The sequence below is a fragment of the Carassius auratus genome, chromosome 29 (genome assembly GCF_003368295.1).
Source record: "Carassius auratus strain Wakin chromosome 29, ASM336829v1, whole genome shotgun sequence".
NCBI lineage: Eukaryota > Metazoa > Chordata > Actinopteri > Cypriniformes > Cyprinidae > Carassius > Carassius auratus.
The window spans coordinates 21291541-21311088 of NC_039271.1; the positions used below are offsets into that span (position 1 = coordinate 21291541).

The window sequence follows — 19548 nt, forward strand, 5'->3', positions numbered from 1 at the left end:
GAGTCAAATACTTGTACAAATACCACAGTAGGGACAACATCCATTGGACAAAATGATGATTTCATAAAATGTAGCAGAGAGCTGATGTCATGTAATGTCACGAGTGTAAAGGTGGACCAACAATGAGCAGGAGGCAGTTCACAGGCAGAGTTCTGGGCCAATGATGGAACAATGTTTGCCCTAGCATCACTGATCTTATTAACAAAAAAGTGAAGGAATTCATTACAGTCAGATTTAGTTAACACATTTGTTTGAGGGCTAGTTGGAGAAACTATTTTATTGATAGTGTCAAATAAAATTCTGGGATTTCGCTTATTCGAGGATATAAGCTGAGAAAAGAAGTTATTTCTTGCATTTTTCAGCATCTCATTCAAGGTAACCCTTAGGTCTTTAAGGTGGAGCCTATGAACCTTGAGCTTAGAAGATTTCCAAAGACTCTCAACTTTTCTACAATTTCTCCTAAAACTTTGGATAGCTTCATCAATCCAAGGACAGGGTTTTTTATGAGACACAGTGTTTGATTTAACTGGTGCTACTTTATTTAGAATTGATAAACACTGACCATTAAAGGACTGGATAAACTCATCAACATCAGTGCATCCCATCAGAGAACCTGAGTCAAACAAGGCAGAGAACCTCTCGACAGTGTCATGATTAATAATCCGCCTTTGTGTCATAATTCTCTGGGGCGGAGGATCTTGAAGAAAGTTAATATTAAAAAACACACAGCTATGGTCACTCACATGTACATCTTCCACACGTGTATTTACTATAGACCAAGAGGTCCAGTGTGTGACCCTTAATGTGCGTGGGTCCAGTAACATGCTGAATGAAATTAAAAGAATCTGTAATAGAAAGAAGATTAGCAGCTGAGTTGCATGTAAAATCATCAATGTGCAGGTTAAAGTCCCCAATAATTAAAACCTTCTCAAGTTTGATGATAGATGATAAAAAGTCAGTAAAATCAGTAAGAAAGTTGCCTGGAGGGCCAGGAGGACGGTAAATTAACACACTATAAAAAACATTAGAAGAGCCTACTTTGAGCATCTGTGATTCAAAAGAGGAAAAACTTTCAGAGTTTATCACTCTACATATGAAACTGTCACTTTGCACTACAGCAAGCCCACCACCATGACGTGCCATTCGGGGCATCCCAGTAACAGAGCAGCCAACAGGACAGAGGTCGTTTAAGTGAATAAACTCATTTTCCCTTTGCCACGTTTCCGTAAGGAACATAAAATCAATATTATTGTTAACAAAAAGCTCGTTAAGAATAAATGATTTGTTAGAAATGAAACAAGCATTGAGCAAGGCAAAGTGGAGTAATGTAACGTTTGGCAGGCCGGCATCAACAACAGCTGATTGTGACGGAACTGACCGTAAACGGCTGACGCAGTCACGAGATCTCCAGTTACGGCGACTGGTTTGTTGCTGGTCAGACAGCAAAGTAGACATCGGTAATGGCAGGTAGAGCTGCACGATTAATCGTTAAAAGATTGCGATCTCGATTCAGACACCCTCTCGATCTCATTTCTTAATGACAACGATTCCCAGAGTCTGTTAAACCTTTGACAAAGTTGGATCATTCAAATCCGTGTTCGCACTGCCGCTGAGAGAGAGCAGTTAGCATGTTTGGTTAAGAAACATCTTCACAAACTGTCTTTTCAACTACACAGTAATATTTCTGTCTTACAGTCATTTATATTATCACAGAATATAAACACTGACGTCTATATGGCAGCGATCAAAATATAACAAATCCCTTTTTGAATTGTTCAAAAACGCTGATTCATCCAATAATGAAACAAGGGAAGTAGGTTTATGAGTGAGTCATTGAATCAGTGATTTAAACAACTTTTTCTCATCATTCTAATATAAAAAACCTGGGGTTTTAAATATATTATATATACACTACCAGTCAAAAGTTTTTGAACCACAAGATGTGTAATGTTTTTTAAAGTTCTGCTCACCAAAACTGCATTTATTTGATCCAAAGTACAGCAAAAACAGTAAAGTATTTAAATATTTTTACAATTTCAAATAACTGCTTTCTACTTGAATGTATTTTAAAGTGTAATTTATTTCTGTAATGCACAGCTGTCTTTTCAGCATCATTACTCCAGTCTTCAGTGTTAAATGATTCTTCAGAAATTATTTTAATATTCTGATTTGCTGTTCAAAAAAACATTTATTATTATTATTATTATTATTATTATTATTGTTCTGTTGAAAACAGATGAGTAGATTTTTTTCAGGTTTCTTTGATCGAAAGTTCAGAAGAACAAAATTTATGTGAAATAGAAATATTTTGTTACAAATGTCTTTGTCACACTTGATCAATTTAAAGAATCCTTGCAAAATAAAAGTATTAATTTATATACTTGTGATAATGATAATAGTAATAATAATTGAAAAAAGAATTGTAGGAGAATCGTGATCTCTCTATGAGACCAAAAAAATTGTGATTCTCAATTTATCCAGAATCGTGCAGCCCTAATGGCAGGTCAGCGATCACATCAACAGGTTGCTGATACAAAAGAGGTTCACATCCAACCGGTAGAAGCATCCCGGGGCGTTGCAGCTGTGGAGCATTTTCATCTACATTTAGGAGGAAAATCGGCCGCAACCACCGCAATCGTTCTCCACGATAGAGCCAGGGCACCCCCGTCCAGGATTGTCGCCTTTTCTTGACTTGAGCGCCAGCTCTGCAGCCCCTTTTCTTCGGTCTCTTCTTAGGATTCCCAGGATCTCTGGTTGTAAACAGGAGCCCCGGTACTCAGGTGACGAGGGACGACGCACGAGCGGGGGTGGAAAAGTTTGTCTGAAACTTTCCCAGTTTTCAAAGAGACTTTCCATAGACACTCTGATGTCCAACAACGAGCGTCGATCATAAGTCCGAGCAGCAGAGACACAATAATCAGACGATAGGGCTGATATGGCTACATATAGGGTGAGTACAAACGTAAAAAGTTGACACAAAAACGATGCAACAATGGCCAAGCCAAACACAGGCGCCATCTTGGATTTGGAGCGATATGTGAACGGCCCCTAAGACTTGCATATTTGTGCATAATATTTTGACCCTGGATGCTTACAGAATGATATAGATATTTAAATATATGTTCAATGTATTTATTATTAATATATTTCAATCTATGTGCTTCTGTATGGGCCGATTGCTTTCATTCGCTGTTTCATTTCATATTTCTTCTATATGTCCTATGTTTTTATTTATAATTTGGTTGTATTACTGTTCATATGTGTTAATAAACTGAATTCATTTGAGTCTGTATTCATCATTCACAGCTGCTAAAACAGCCTTTAAAGTAGTTTGAGCATATGAGGACATAAATTAGGTTTAACTACTGCATGTCCGCCCATAAAATACTAAATAATTCTAAAAAATGACCAACTAATTACCAGCACATGACTACCGATCCGCGACGTTGCCACGACATCGCAGTTACTTACTGGCAACGTCACAAAGTTACGTTGTGGCGACGTATACGCACCTTTCACTTTTCCGGTTGCCACACGTCGCCACGACGAAACTTTGGTCACCAGATTACGTTGCAGTTACATGACAGTTACGGAATGTTGTTAGCGGGGCTGTCTCTTTTACAGATGAACAAAGATGCCGTTACTGAGATGACAAGACCCTTGCCAAGTAAAGAACAGGTATTGTGTCATTTTAGTTGAGTGTGCTTACTTTATATCTACAAAATAGAAAGTTGACATAGAGACTTGTGGTTGAGTTACACACAGTTAAACAGAAAACACACTGTATTGCAAGGACAGAATGATTTGTCAGGACATTGTATTGAAATCATAGGCTACACAATATTTGTAGCATATGTATGATAAATGCACTTCATTATGTGGTGTCCAAACAACCAAAACTGCACTTTGTTTCATTTTAAAGGGGTCATGAACTGCCTTTGTTTTTTTGTACTGTTCTCTGAGCTCCACTTATAATGTTATCCTGATTTGTATGTAAAAAAAAAAAAAAAAGCAATTTAGAAGTAATAGGCTATTTTCTGCCCTCTTTTAACCCTGCTCATCTGACATCTCTGTTTGAATAGGCGTGGTGAAGAGTAGACTTGGAAGTAAACGGCCACTGCTGTGATTGGATAACAGTTGTGTATGTATGACAGTCTACATCCTTCACAGATGGACGCTGCTGTGATTTAGGTTAAAAACACATAAATATTCAGTACATATCAAATGATTTGTAATAACAGACTAAAGCATTAGTGACTACATATTAAAAGAGTAATTGACACTTTTACTGTCAACATTACCATCAGATCCAATATAGTTGGCACATCATCGTCTTTTAGTTTGAGACTTTCTGAAAATCCTTTGTCAAATTGTGCCTTACTTGTAAATACAGATGCATCTCAAATTAGAATGTCATGGAAAAGTTCATTTATTTCAGTAATTCAACTCAAATTGTGAACTCGTATTAAATAAATTCAATGCAAACAGACTGAAGTACTTTAAGACTTTGGTTCTTTTAATTGTTATGATTTTGGCTACCATTTAACAAAAACCCACCAATTCACTCTCAACAAATTAAAAATATGTTAATGTGCCAATCAGCTAATCAACTCAAAACACCTGCAAAGGTTTCCTGAGCCTTCAAAACAGTATCTCAGTTTGGTTCACTAGGCTACACAATCATGGGGAAGACTGCTGATCTGACAGTTGTCCAGAAGACAATAATTGACACCCTTCACAAGGAGGGCAAGACACAAACATCCATTGTCAAAGAAGCTGTTCACAGAGTGCTGTATCCAAGCATGTCAACAGAAAGTTGAGTGGAAGGAAAAAGAGTGGAAGAAAAAGTAACCTCCAGACCGTGACCTTTACTGGTGAATCTAATATAATTTTAACCCCATTGAGGAACTCAATGCGAGCGTTAATTAAGTGATTGATGGTTGTTCATGTCTATGCAATTTAACGTATTGCTGTAAACTTGGGATTCCATATTTCCATTCTCTTAAACTCATCTTTCCCTAACTTTCGATCTTCCTGCAACTTGTGTGAATGTGTGAGTGCGTGCGTTTATGTGTTAGATTAGTTTATATGTCTTAGATTTATCTAATAAAGCCTTATTTATATTGAAAAGAGAAGTATCTTGTGTTTTGTGCTTACAAGTTAACGTCTTAAACTGCCGATCTTGTTACTGTGCTAATTGATAGTGTTTTCACTATAGTTTGGATATTAATATCCAGTGCAGATTTGATGTTAAACGGCTTGTTCAGTGAATCGCAGGGCGTCTCAGTGATCAGCCGTGAAACAGTGATTCTGTTCAAATTCCCTTTAAAATCTTAAACGATTCCCTTTGAGCTAAATTGACCTGTTTCCTTTACAGTGGAATTGGTGCGCGTGACCAAACAGGCAGCATTTGGCAGGGCTAAAAAAACTGCGATGTGGAATTGGTGGGATTTCTTAGTTCATGGCCCATTTAATTTAAATTAAATTAATAATTTAGAAAATTCAAGTTTAATTTTACAAAATGAATCTAAAAAATAAAAAGTAAGATATGTAATTTGACAGATGGAATGTTAAAGCTCTTAGCTGAACTGACAACATAATATATTGTGGACAAGTTCAGTACTCTAAAAATGTTTAGATGCTTGTGTGTTAAAATTCAGTTGTTGATGGTAAACATTTTCTAAACCATTCTTCTTACCTGCCACTAAACAGTGTCACAAACATGACTTCATACAAATGTGTCATGCCTGGACAAGTGCAGAGTTTGCATGAGATCGTGGATGTCGTCTTTTAAGTGGATTGGTGTCAGATGTACAGGTCAATATGAGCTCATTTTTGAAGCTTTGCTTGTAAGTCTCAAATTGTTAACTTGATTTGGCAAAATGTACATATCTAGCTATTATAATGTATTTTAAAAAAGAGAGAGCAAGCTACATATGGAAAGTTTTCAAGACTATGGTAGCCTCCATAATTCATAAATGTTCATCACCTGGGAGAAAGAGGGATGTGTGGAAATGCTGCTCTTTTATAGGTTTTATCCTAAAGGGGATTGTGACGAGTGGGGCGGGGCCGAGAGACGTGGGAACGAGGAGTGAGGCCAGGTGTAGTGATTCGAGATGAGCTGCACCTGCGCCCCACCACCTGTCTCGAGTCCCACGTAGGAGATGGAAGGATATAAGACTGGAGTGACGACCGTGAAGGACGAGAGAGGACCAGGCCTGGGATATTATTTTATGTTTTGCTTTTTATTTATGCGCACCAGTCGGCCGCGAGGGGCTGGTGCGCTGTTTTGTATTTATTTTGAATAATTAAAATGATTTTGATTGTGCGCCGGTTCCCGCCTCCTTCTTCCAGATGAATAGGAAGTTTTTATCATTACAGTGGTGACGAAGCCCGGGGGAAAGAAGGGACGCGCTGCTGAAGATCCCTCGCCTCTGTGGTGAATCCGCGCTGCCCTCGAGCTGGCGAGGTATGTGCCGCCAGGGACGCTCGAGGCGGTGGGCTGGAGCGAGTTGCCGGGGACGGGCGAGCTCGCTGCCGGCCGCCCACGATATGGAGGGGCGGCTGCCGTCCGTGAGGGAGCGGAGGAGTCGGCGCCGTTCGCCAGGGGGCCGGAGCCTGCTGCAGGGAACGGGGGACTCCTGCCGCTGCCCAAAACCGGAGGAGCCGTCGCCGTCCACCAGGCGGCGGAGGAGTGTCGTGCCGTCTGCCGAGGGCCGTCCAGTGCCACCGCCAGGCACCGCGGAGGAGATCACCCAGCTGGTGGAGGGCCGAGCAGCAGTGCGTCTGGGAACCGGAATTTTTTTTTTTTTTTTTTTTCTCTCTCCCCTCTCTCGTCCTTGTCGCTCCTCCTTCCATCTCCTTTTCTCTCGCCTCGTCTGTCCTACCCCCAGGTTCCTGCAGGTCCCCGTGAGCGGCCCCCCCGTAGGGAAGGGGGGGGGGGGGAGTAGAGCGCAGTCTCGAGGGTACCCCCCGGCCTGCGAGGGGCGATGGGGGTATGTGACGAGTGGGGCGGGGCCTAGAGACGTGGGAACGAGGAGTGAGGCCAGGTGTAGTGATTCGAGATGAGCTGCACCTGCGCCCCACCACCTGTCTCGAGTCCCACGTAGGAGATGGAAGGATATAAGACTGGAGTGACGACCGTGAAGGACGAGAGAGGACCAGGCCTGGGATATTATTTTATGTTTTGCTTTTTATTTATGCGCACCAGTCGGCCGCGAGGGGCTGGTGCGCTGTTTTGTATTTATTTTGAATAATTAAAATGATTTTGATTGTGCGCCAGTTCCCGCCTCCTTCTTCCGGATGAATAGGAAGTTTTTATCATTACAGGGATCCTAACTGAAATCATCATAGTCACTACACAGATAATATATGATTCTAGAATAAGGACACTTCTGTAATGTGGCTCTTGGATTCGTGCAGTGAGTGCAGATTGATTGAATTTAAATAAGGCTGTGATTTAACAATGTGAAAGCGTTTGAAGGGGTGACTACACTGTGCAGTGTACAGTATACTAGTTCTATATGTGTAGATATTTAATATCAGTGGCAAACAGGTTAAACAAGATTCACACCTCTAGAGTAGCTGCCAATAGCACTACAGTATTCCTCTTCACTAGAAACTGTTCAGTGAATATGTGGATCTGCTCTAAACTTTCAATCAAGATCCATCCACTATAATGATAAACCTCTAGCTTGCTGTTTATTGCTGCTGTACATCTGATCTTAGTATCAGTGTTAGCAACTTTTTTATATCTTATGTCATCTGTTAATTTTTCAAAGTCAAATTATCGTTGATTCAGTGATTTCATCATCCAGTTCAGTTGTCTTTAAAAAGTCGACAATATTGTCAGCAATAAAGTGTCCAACTGTGCAAGACAAAGACGACAGCGTCAAAGAACCAAAACTTTAAATGGAGAAGAACCTTGGGAGAAACCAGACTCAGTCGAGGGCCAGATTTCCTCTGACCAGACCAAACCAGCATGGCATGGGACTGGATAATTTAGTCTATTAATATTAATATTAACTTTATATTGTGTCCCTAATACCTGTGTACTTACATAGTTACTAGATATGTAGTATGTAACCACAGTGTAAGTACACATTGGTACATAGTATCTACAGCTGTAATGTCTGTGTAACTACACACATGTAACAACACACTGAATGGTATCTGTGTAAGTACAAATGTGTAACAGGACATATTTAATTACATTCTGTAACAACAATATGTATAAGAGTAATTGGAACCATTTGATGCAGGGTTTGGAGATGGGTAGGTTTAGGGATATGTGAAGTGTGAGGAGTTAGATCTTGAGTTGGAGTTGGTGTACTTACATGGTAACTCCTCAGGAACTGTCCACTTAATATAAAGTGTAACATTCTGGACACCAACCTAGGGAAAGCCTAACTTACTGGCCACTGCTGTGTAACATCAGAGTAATTACATGATCAATCTAATATAAAGTGTACCGCTTTCTTTACACATCTGTACTTACACAGATACCATTCAGTGGGTTGTTACATGTGAGTAGTTACACAGACATTAGAGCTGTAGATACCATGTACCAATGTGTACTTACACTGTGGTTACATACTACAGACACATCTAGTTACTATGCAAATACACAGGTATTAGGGACACTTAATATAAAGTGGGACCAGTAAATCTATTCTAATAATTAAAGCAGCAAACTCATAATCCTGTTTCTCTGTCTGACTTTTATTGTAAGGCCTTTTAAAACTAACCTATCAGACTTTTGAGTTATTATAGACATCGCATGCATTCAGTAGCATGGTATAAAGCAAACTGTAAGAGTTATGTCAGAGCAGTTTACAGTACTTTTCTTTCTTGTTTCAGTGACTGGAAGAGTTGAAGATTGTGAGACCACTGACAGGAAGAGAAGAATGATGAAACAGACTCTACAGAGGCAAAGTAAATCAGTGTCTTCAGTGCAATAAAGCTGAAGAGTCTGAGCCAGGAGTGTTTTGTGTTTTTACCGCTTAGTTCTCAAAGATTGTTGCACTTTATAATGATGGTTTTACAACTATATTTGTAATCCTTCTTTTCTGGTTTTAAATGTCTCAAATTAACTCATCTTCCTTGCTGCTGTTGTAGCTTACATACACTTCTTCATTGAACTAGTTTTGAATCAAATGTTCCATTTTCTGTATTTGACAGCATCAGAAAGAGCTTTATTGTCAAGTGTGCTTGTGAATACACAGAATTTGTTTAAGTGACATAAGCTTCCAGTACAGAGACAACAGCACACAGACAAAAAATAAAAAGAATGGTGTCTTCATTGACTTACTGGATTTCATCTCTTTCTCTTTAATTCTCGAGCACTGACTCGTTCACTAAACTGAGATCTCACTCGCGCTGACGTGAGGAACACACCAAACACTAAACTAGCCCCACACACTCTCACCCGACGGCTTGTGTGTCCCGTCTAAAGTCATGAAATAGAAATGGGTTTTTGTTTATTTTAAATGTTTATTTGGTAAGAAGTATCTGCATTGTTTGTGAGACGACCCAAATGTATCTGTACATGGACTGTTTTGAAGCTGTTGTAGTAAATCCAGCATGGATGTTACCCTCACTCAGATGAGGAAGTGTCTCTTCTCTGTAATCAGTGTTTGAGTGAGTCTGTTTCTTTAAAATCTGTCTCCAGCAGGATTCATTGTGAATGTGTTGTTATATACTGCACTCATCGAGTCTAACACATTGTATTTCTAAAGGTATTCAGACTGATCAAGCAGCACATCTATATGATGAGATAACTCTTGAATTTAAAGAACAGGTCCCTGTGCAGCTCTTCACACTGTGTGCGATTATTCACAGAATTATAAAGCAACATTTTTAGTTTTTTTGACAATATTAAACGTATATCTACAGTCTAAACTGCCAAATAAATTTTTTTGCTCTGGCAGTAAATGTATATAAATATACAGTTTGGATTGGTTTAATTATATAAAACAATGTTATTTTGTTCATATAATATATAATTATTCACTTAATCACTTAAACAAAATAATTACACTTAGTTTATTATTATGACTTCACAGTCCTAGTAAACCCTGCTTTGTAGTCTTTGTAGTGCAGGGTGTTGTCATGTTTGTGTGTATTGGTCATATTCTAATGAGCGGTGATGTCATCGTGACATCACACTGTCCTCATAATTCAGGTTTCTGTTTTCCAGGACATATGTCCTTGTAAATCAGCAAAAAATCAGGATGTTGTGTATCTTGTTTTATAAATGATAAATAAAAAATAAACTGTGTGTTTTGATGCCCTGATTTTTTTCAAAACAGCTTTTACTACAAACACTATCACGCAAGAACATTTTGATAGAAAACAAAAAATATTTAAAGTAGATAAAATTAGAATTAATAAAATGGAAATGTCTACATACTACAAACTATTACTACTGTAAACTTTGCAAATAGGACATCAGCCCCTTCAAGTCAATGAACAATAACAAAGTGGGCTGCAATGAATGTCTGTGCAAAACAGCTTTTAGTGTAAAAATGTATATACAAGAACAGTATCACAAAAGAACATTTTTAATGTTTTTAAAAGAACAAGTTTTAAATGAACACAAAATGCAATGTAAATAAATACAAAGCAGTTCCTTACTTTATGGCTTTTTCTGCCTCTCTTTTTTTTCCCCCAATGACAGAGGCACGCAGGTTTTTTTTGATGCGTAATAACTAGGGGTGTAACGATACGCGTATTCGTATTGAACCGTTCGGTACGACGCTTTCGGTTCGGTACGCAGTACGCATTACGTATACCGAACGGTTCGTTGGAGTAATTAATTATATTTGAAAAGAAAAAAAAAAAAAGAGAGAGAGAAATATTATGATATGCGTTCAACAAGGTAGCCCAATAACCCAAACGACGTAACAGGCAACGCCCCTGACACTCAGTACGCGCTGAAGGCTCGTTGCAAAATAGCCAATGCGTTTAACAGACTAGAAATGAGAAGATCATCCAATAACCAACAGGTCTGGTGTTTGGGTGCACTTTGGATTCCCTTTAAGCTATAATGGTGATGGCAAGAGAGTGGTGGATAAAAAAACAACGGTATGTTGCATCTGCAACATGACAGGGTACACCAGCGGGAATACAAAAAAAAAAAACACCAGCGGGAATATCTGGGATATATGTGTCAGTATCTGGGAAAAGACGAAAAAAAGGAGAAACAAGCACGCAACAAACTATCCCTGCAGCATTTAGACACCGGTATTATAGCTTACAGGGAATCCAAAGTGCACCCACACCAGACCTGTTGGTTATTTTAGGATCTTATATTTCTGGTCTGTTAAATGCATTAGACATTTTGCAACGAGCCTTCAGCGCGTGCTGAGTGAGCGAGCGCCTTAGGGGCCGTTCACATATCGTGCCTAAAAACGCATGTAAAACGCTAAGCGTGTCTTTCTCCTCCTTTCCAAAGCGCTCGGGCAGAAGCGCTCATGAGGCGTCTGTCTTTGCTAAGCAACAATGACGTGCTCTCTCCATGAGACGCGGAAATTTCAGCGAAGGATAAATGGATTTGCAGCTCTAAAAATCGCTTGCAGTAACTCTGCTACTAAATTTATTTCAAAATTGCAATCCATATACAACTATGATCAGCTGTTCCTACATCTTGGCTGAGCTCTCAACGTTGTTACGGGAAAGGATGAAGCTGATTGGTTAGTTCTTGACACATGACCCGCGGTGCGCTTGCGGCATTCTGAAAAGTTGAGATGTTTTTACATTTTGCTGTATCTAAAACGTACCGAACCGAACCGTGACATCAGTGTATCGTATCAAACCGAACCATGAATTTTGTGAACCGTTACACCCCTAGTAATAACTAATATAACTAATATCATCAAGCTATAAAGGGTTGGCCTGCGCTGGGTGCGCAGTTTGCAGGTATGAAGTGAGTGTGTTTGGGTGTGTGTAAGTGTGTCTGAGTGTGTGTAGACGTACATTTCTGTAGTCCTGCTGTAATCCTGGATTCACCTCCATGATCCACACTAGAAAACACAAACAGAGTCACATTCAGTCAGTAAACAGATTGCTGTTGCTATGCATTTACTATACAGAGTACTCCATGATGTGGTTGCTTTGTGGTTGATAACGTGTTCTGGGTGGTTGCTAGGGTGTTGCTATGCAGTTGCTAGGGTACTCAGGGTGGTTTCTAAGATGTTGCTATGCTGTTGCTAGGGTACTCGGGGTGATTGCTTGGGAGCGGTAGCTCATTATCATTCAAAGAGACACGGCTCGCTGTGAACAGAGCTATTTTTGACTAGGTAAAAAGGGTGTTGTTTTACACAACCATTGAGGAATTTTAACCAAAGTATGTTGCAGACATTTCATGAAGACCCTAAAGAATCATACCAACTTGTGGGAAATGGGCATCTGATGTCCCCGTTAAAGTCAGGGTTTTTTTGTTCCTTCTTTTACAAGTTATCATTTTGAAAATGTTTCTACCTTATTTAGAAGCTTTAGGGAGGTGGCTGCCATTTTCATTGTATTTCACTGTTTTCTTCTGATTTGAGGCCAATTAGGGGGTGAGTTAATGTACTGTTTTGTTGTTCATTTGTTTTGTTTGAGCAGTTTAGTTAAGATTTTACTAGAAGACTTAAAGAAGACTAGTGCTCTTTAAATCCTAAATATATTGCTGCATTCTCTAAAAACACATAGACTCACCCAGATACACTGAACAGTTTAAACAATAAAACCTAAAACCTCTTCCTGCTCAACATACTTTAATTTATCCAGTGAGCAGTTTGGATCCTCCAGCTTTTCAGAGAGCAGCTTGACTCCTGAATCTCCAGGGTGATTGTAGCTTAGATCCAGCTCTCTCAAGTGTGAGGGGTTTGAAGTCAGAGCTGAAGACACATAACAACATCCCTCCTCTGTCACCATACAGCCAGACAACCTAAACATACAGCAACAGTTTGTGTCACATTGTGTTGTATCCTTTTTGTGTTAAACTGATTATTCAATAAAAAAATATTGTGCACATTTATTGTTATTCTGATCTTGTCATTAAGGTCAAATGTGTAAAATGCACAGAGACAGAACAGTCACTTTATGAACATGTGCAGTTAGCTTATTTGTGGACTAAACATCTGATTATTTTATTTTAAAGATGACCAAGCAGTGTGCTGAGGAGGTAAGAGCATAAAAACATATGCTGTTCACACAAGCCTCATTCATACTAATGTGCTCATATGAGGACATTAATTAGAATTCAGCATTAGTTAACAGTCATTTGACTGGTCAGGCTGGTTAAATGGTTGACCATGTTTAATATTTATAATATTCATTTTTAATTTTTGGATAATGATATGATGTAATTTTTGTGCTTACAGTTAGGACCAAAAGTTTTGGCAGTGACATATATGTTGTGTTTGGCAAAGTTTGCTGCTTCAGTATTTGTAGATTATTTTTCTATGTTTCTATGGAAAACAATGATAAGCATATTGTAAGTTTTAATGGCTTTTATTGGCAAATAAAAATAGTCAATATTTACAGTGTTGACACTTTTTCTTCATAACCTCTGCAATTTGCTCTGGCATGCAGGATATTAGCTCCTGGGCCAAATCCTGATTAATGGCAATCCATTCTTGCCTTCGGATCCCGGGGATGATCACAATTTGTGTGCTTGTGCTTGTCCACTAGCCTTTTGATGACTGACCACAGGTTCTGTATGGGATTGAGATCGGGGAGTTGCCTGGCCACAGATGTAATGATGTAATGATCTTTAAAGCCACTTGTTTTTCAATATTACTTTGTGAAATGGTGCTCCATCATGCTGGAAAATGACATGTTGCTGTGCATCATATCCCACCCCGTCCCATCCTGTGATGCATTTCCTTCATACTTCCATGTTGATATTTGACCACAACAACACAGAGAAACCTCTGTACCCAGGAAATATCCAAATATTAAACAAACGATTACGTTAGTAAATGGTTGATATGTGATTTTCTTGAGATTTGGGGCATTTTTATATCAATATTGTAAATGTACATCAGAAATGCTAATCTGTGCAGCGATATAAATAGCATATTTTTACAACCGTAAATGACCAAATTACACATGAGATCACAAAAGGAAGTTATTACAAACACTCGATCAGGGTTAAAAGTGAGTTTTGAGTAAAAGTGTACTAATAATCATAAATTGTCTTAAGTAGTTTGATGCTAATGTTAGATCTAATGCAGTTGCAACAGGTGCAGCTCTTCTTCATAATGCATTTTGTCATACTAATTCACATAAGGTGGTAAAGAAATGTTTTTTTTTGTTTTTTTTTATTGAAAGACTTTTGATAATAGTTGGGTAAATGTATATTGTGATTGAAACATTGTGTGTGTTCACAGTGTGTGTGTGTGTGTTCACTGCTCTGTGTGTGTGCACTTTGGATGGGTTAAATGCAGAGCACAAATTCTGAGTATGGGTCACCATACTTGGCTGAATGTCACTTCACTCACTTCACTTTTTAATGACGTGACATACAGCCAAGAATTTGAGCTCTGCATTTAACCCATCCAAAGTGCACTCACACAGCAGTGAACACACACACACACCTGAAGCAGTGGCCAGCCATTTATGCTGTGGCACCCAGGGAGCAGTTGTGAGATTATGATCTCAATATCAAATGAAGTATTAGTAGACTTCTGGCTTTAGCTTCATTATGTTTCTAAAATCATATCCTACATCAACATTTTTTCATATTTTTTATTTTTGTTTTCATGTTTGAGTTTATATATATTTTTTTATCTTAACAATTTGAGTGATTCTGATTCCTGAACAGTAAATTTTGAAGTGTCAGCTTTGTGAACATATGTTGATTATGTATCAAGTAAGAAAGACTCATGAGGAGCAACCTTTTAATTTTGTGTGTCATTTTTCTCCATGCTGAAAATGGGGGGTGACAGGTAATGGGTTAATGATCCATTACTTTAAAAGTTGGCCATCTCTTAACCTTCTTTTGTAAGGATCACAGCAGACACAACACAGGACATAACATTTATTTTTATTAACATGGCTTGACATGACAACGAAAAGATGGCCTGACAGGTAAAAATATCACACAACCATTGAAATTTTTGTAAAATAAAACACACACACACTCACTTATACAGTTTTGAAATGCCATGAATTAATCTACCTAGCAAGCCATTCATACCACTCAATTACATTGATGTGATCAGATAGCATGCTTTTAGTCCCGTTCATCCTAAGCCTCCAGATCTGCTCTGTGTATATTCTCCAGGGTCTTTCAATAAGATGGGTGTGTACACCTGAATGTGGTTCTACATACCACCTGTTGTGGTTAACAGGGTGAGGATCATACCCTAGAACTGACAGTATGCAGTGGGCACACCACTCGTCACTGATGACAAAGGACCCGGGAATTACATGATGGGTGATCAAGGGGACAAGATGTCTTTGAGTCCTTTTTCCACAAGCTTAAGAATAGGCTTCCCACTTACAGTTTCTTAATTCTTGACATTCAACATCCTAATACCCACTTCTTTCTCTTCCATCCTCCATTCATTCTTCCTCTCCCGTACTGCCAGTTAAAAAATAAAGTATTTATTAATCCATATTAATATACAAATCAGATTAGATCTGTATCTTATGCATAATACATGTATACAGTATAATACATGAGTAATGATTTTTTTTTTTATTATGACTTTATGATTCACACAGTGAGGCCACAGTAATATATATGCCATATGTATTTATATTGATTCACTGTATTTACAGTATTTGCCATTGATAAGAACACAAAAGGTGTAACATTTTGGCAAAAAATAGTGAATGTAGCAAAATTTTTGTCTAGAAAAATCTATTGAATGTAAACATCACTACATTTACTATTATCCCGGCATTATTTTATAAAAGCATTTCACAATGGGTTCTTAAATATCAGCTGACAGTCAGTTGTTAAATTAGGTTCTAGCTTCTGACCATCCACTTATCCATCTTTATTTATTTAAGCAAACCCTTTGAACGATGTGATAATTTTTGTTTTGAAAAAGAAGAAATTATGTTTGCTATTTTTTGCCTTCTGTTCTATGCTGTTTTCCCTGCTATCATATACTCCCTCGTTCTAGTAAAATGTGACGACATATCCAAAACGCTCCATTAAAATCAGCAAAGACGATTGGAGAGTATGCCATAGTTTAAGATTTTTAAATACACATGGTTATAAACTGAAAATGTATCTAATGGTTTTATAGCATGTAAATTTCATACCATCCAGCCGTTGTCCCAGTGGGACTATCACCTGTAAATGAAGCACATAAAATCACACAGAGATACTTTTGAACAGCTAAATATTGGGTAACACTTTATTCAGATAGTCCACTTTAGACATTCTACTAACAGTAAAGCCGCGTTTCCACCGAAATTACCCGGAACATTTGTACCAGGAACTTTTTTTCCCAGGAACTTTTTTCCCCCCAGACCTGTTGCTTTCTGCGTTTCCACCGCGGTGTAAAGTACCGGGAAGATTAGGCAAATAGACTGGTGACGTAGGTCTGCGCGCGTTTCTCAATACAAAGTACCGCTGATTTAAAAAAAATAATAATAATAATTACGCTGATTTTGGATGTGCATCATCGGTAGTTAGTTCAGACTTTGTGCATTCGACTGGGGAGTGTGATGTCAGCGACGACGCGAATCCTGTATATTTCCTCTCTCTATATTTACAATAAAACGAAATAGGATATCAAATACCAATGCCTCCTTTGGTTTTCATTTAAGCATAATAACAGCTGCAGAAATGTACTTAGTTCAGGGATATGTGTATATGCAGCCATTACAATGAAACGAAATATTATATAAATGTGCCTTTTTTATTTTCATTTTAACATATAGATAAATTGAATACAGACCAAAGAAAACCTGTTAGATTTACCCCGCAGCTGAATTATATTTTATGTTTAACCACTAAAGAAACATCAGAGCCAGCGGCACATATCAGAAGGTCTAGCCGAAGTGAGGCTGCTCTCTGCGGATACATGAGGACTGAGCTCCCGCTGATCGAGTGGAGCTCACCGTCTACGAGATCGGCGAAACACATTTTTAAATAGGCGCTGTCTTTATAAATAAACAACAGATTTGAGTTTTAAACAACTACATTCTCACCTGAAATACTTTTAAAATTACATTTCATGACACAACAGTAATATTTGAAAATGATCCGAATAAATGGTGTTTGAACTCAACCAATGCTGCGTGAACTCAGATCGTTTTGGCTACTGCAATTTTCCCCTCAGTATATTTACAATAAAACTAAATAGGATTTTAAATACCACTGCCTCCTTTCATTTTCATTTAAACATAATAACAGCTGCAGAAATGTACTTAGTTCAGGGATATGTGTTATATACAGCCATTACAATGAAACGAAATATTATGACTTGCCTTTTTTATTTTCATTTTAACATATAGATAAATTGAATGCAGATCAAAGAAAACCTGTTAGATTTACCCCGCAGCTGAATTATATATTATGTTTAACCACTAAAGAGACATCAGAGCCAGCGGCACATATCAGAAGGTCTAGCCGAAGTGAGGCTGCTCTCTGCGGATACATGAGATCTGAGCTCCCGCTGATCGAGTGGAGCTCACCGTCTACGAGATCGGCAAAACACATTTTTAAATAGGTGCTGTCTTTTTAAATAAACCACAGATTTGAGTTTTAAACAACTACATTCTCGCCTGAAATACTCTTAAAATTACATTTCATGACACAATAACAGTAATATTTGAAAATGATCCGAATAAATGGTGTTTGAACTCAACCAATGCTGCGTGAACTCAGATCGTTTTGGCTACTGCAATTTTCCCCTCAGTATATTTACAATAAAACGAAATAGGATTTAAAATACCACTGCCTCCTTTAGTTTTCATTTAAACATAATAACAGCTGCAGAAATGTACTTAGTTCAGGGATATGTGTAATATACAGCCATTACAATGAAACGAAATATTATATAGACTTGCCTTTTTTATTTTCATTTTAACATATAGATAAATTGAATGCAGACCAAAGAAAACCTGTTAGATTTACCCCGCAGTTGAATTATATTTTATGTTTAACCACTAAAGAGACATCAGAGCCAGCGGCACATATCAGAAGGTCTAGCCGATTTGAGGCTGCTTCTCGGTGGATACATGAGGACTGAGCTCCCGCTGATCGCGTGGAGTTCACCGTCTACGAGATCGGCGAAACACATTTTTAAATAGGCGCTGTCTTTATAAATAAACAACAGATTTGAGTTTTAAACCACTACATTCTCGCCTGAAATACTTTTAAAATTACATTTCATGACACAATAACAGTAATATTTTGAAAATGTCGATCCGAATAAATGGTGGTTAAACTCAACCAATGCTGCGTGAACTCAACCAATCAGCATGTGTAGTGCCAAAGTCCCGCCCCCGAAAGTTCCTGAACTTTGAAAAAGTACCACCTCGCCAGCAGGGACTTTCTGGGGGGCATTTTTTACCCGGAACTTTATTTAGTTCCTGGTTCCTGCGGTGGAAACACACCAAGTACCAGGCCAAAGTCCCTAGTTCCTGGGTAAAGTTCCTGCGGTGGAAACGCGGCATAAGTAGCTTTGCAACTACAGGTCAACTAGCAGTTAGTAGAGTATTAGTAGACTGTTTGCTTAACATCTTTTAACACTTTCTTTGTCAACTTATACTAACCCTAAACCTACCCTAACAGTCTACTCTGAGAGTTAGTAGACATGTAGATACAAATTAATGAGAATTAGTTGACATGTAGTTACAAAGTTACTTAAAGTTAGTAGAATGTCTAAAGCGGACTATTGAAATAAAGTGTAACTAAATATTGACATGTGTCTGATTGAGATTTGAGAATTTTCTTACCAAACATACTGATCCATTTCTTTTGTCTGCTTCTTTAGATGTGTGATCCTCTTGAATTGACTTTTCATTTTTCTTCTTAAAAGTGTTCTCCTCTGAAGCTACCTAATTAACTTTAATGTTTCTACATTAATAAGCTTCATAAATTGATGGGATCTCCACATTATTTAACTTGAAACTATGATCCTGCTCTCTCAATTTAAACTGAAGAAACATACAATCCTGCCATCATAGGCATGTGTATGTCACCAAAGCTAACAGTGTACCTATAGAAGTGTAGCACAGCGGCAAAAACGTGACTAATTTGTGGAGTTGAGAATGCTAAAAATGTGATGGTGTTTTATAGAAATCGAGGAGCTCACACATTTGCTCTAAATGTGGTGGCAATAAAGAGAAAACAAATTGAAGCAATGCCAGTCACTGATACAGGTAAAGTTATATTTAATTAAGTCTTGTGATTGTAATGCCAGTCACTGATACAGGTAAACAGTTATATTTAATTAGGTCTTGTGATTGTATTAAAAATTATCAATCAAGTTGTTTAATATAATTTAGTTTTATTTTCTGAATTTTCACTACAGTGGACCAATCCTTTACAGCCATTTCTTAGAAATTCAGGCCATGGTGAGAAGTTTCATA

The 19548-nt window shown here is 38.1% G+C and overlaps 1 protein-coding gene across 3 annotated transcripts in view; it reads right to left on the reverse strand.

Annotated features, from left to right (window-relative positions):
* LOC113048374 (NACHT, LRR and PYD domains-containing protein 3-like) overlaps positions 1-19548 on the reverse strand; it is a 165367-nt gene that overhangs the window by 39371 nt on the left and 106448 nt on the right. For all 3 annotated transcript variants that reach the window (XM_026210158.1, XM_026210159.1, XM_026210160.1), the window contains 2 exons: positions 12758-12931; positions 11977-12023 (listed from right to left, as the gene is read on the reverse strand). In XM_026210158.1, coding sequence (XP_026065943.1) covers positions 11977-12023; positions 12758-12931 — 221 coding nt within the window. The remainder of the gene's footprint in view (positions 1-11976; positions 12024-12757; positions 12932-19548) is intronic.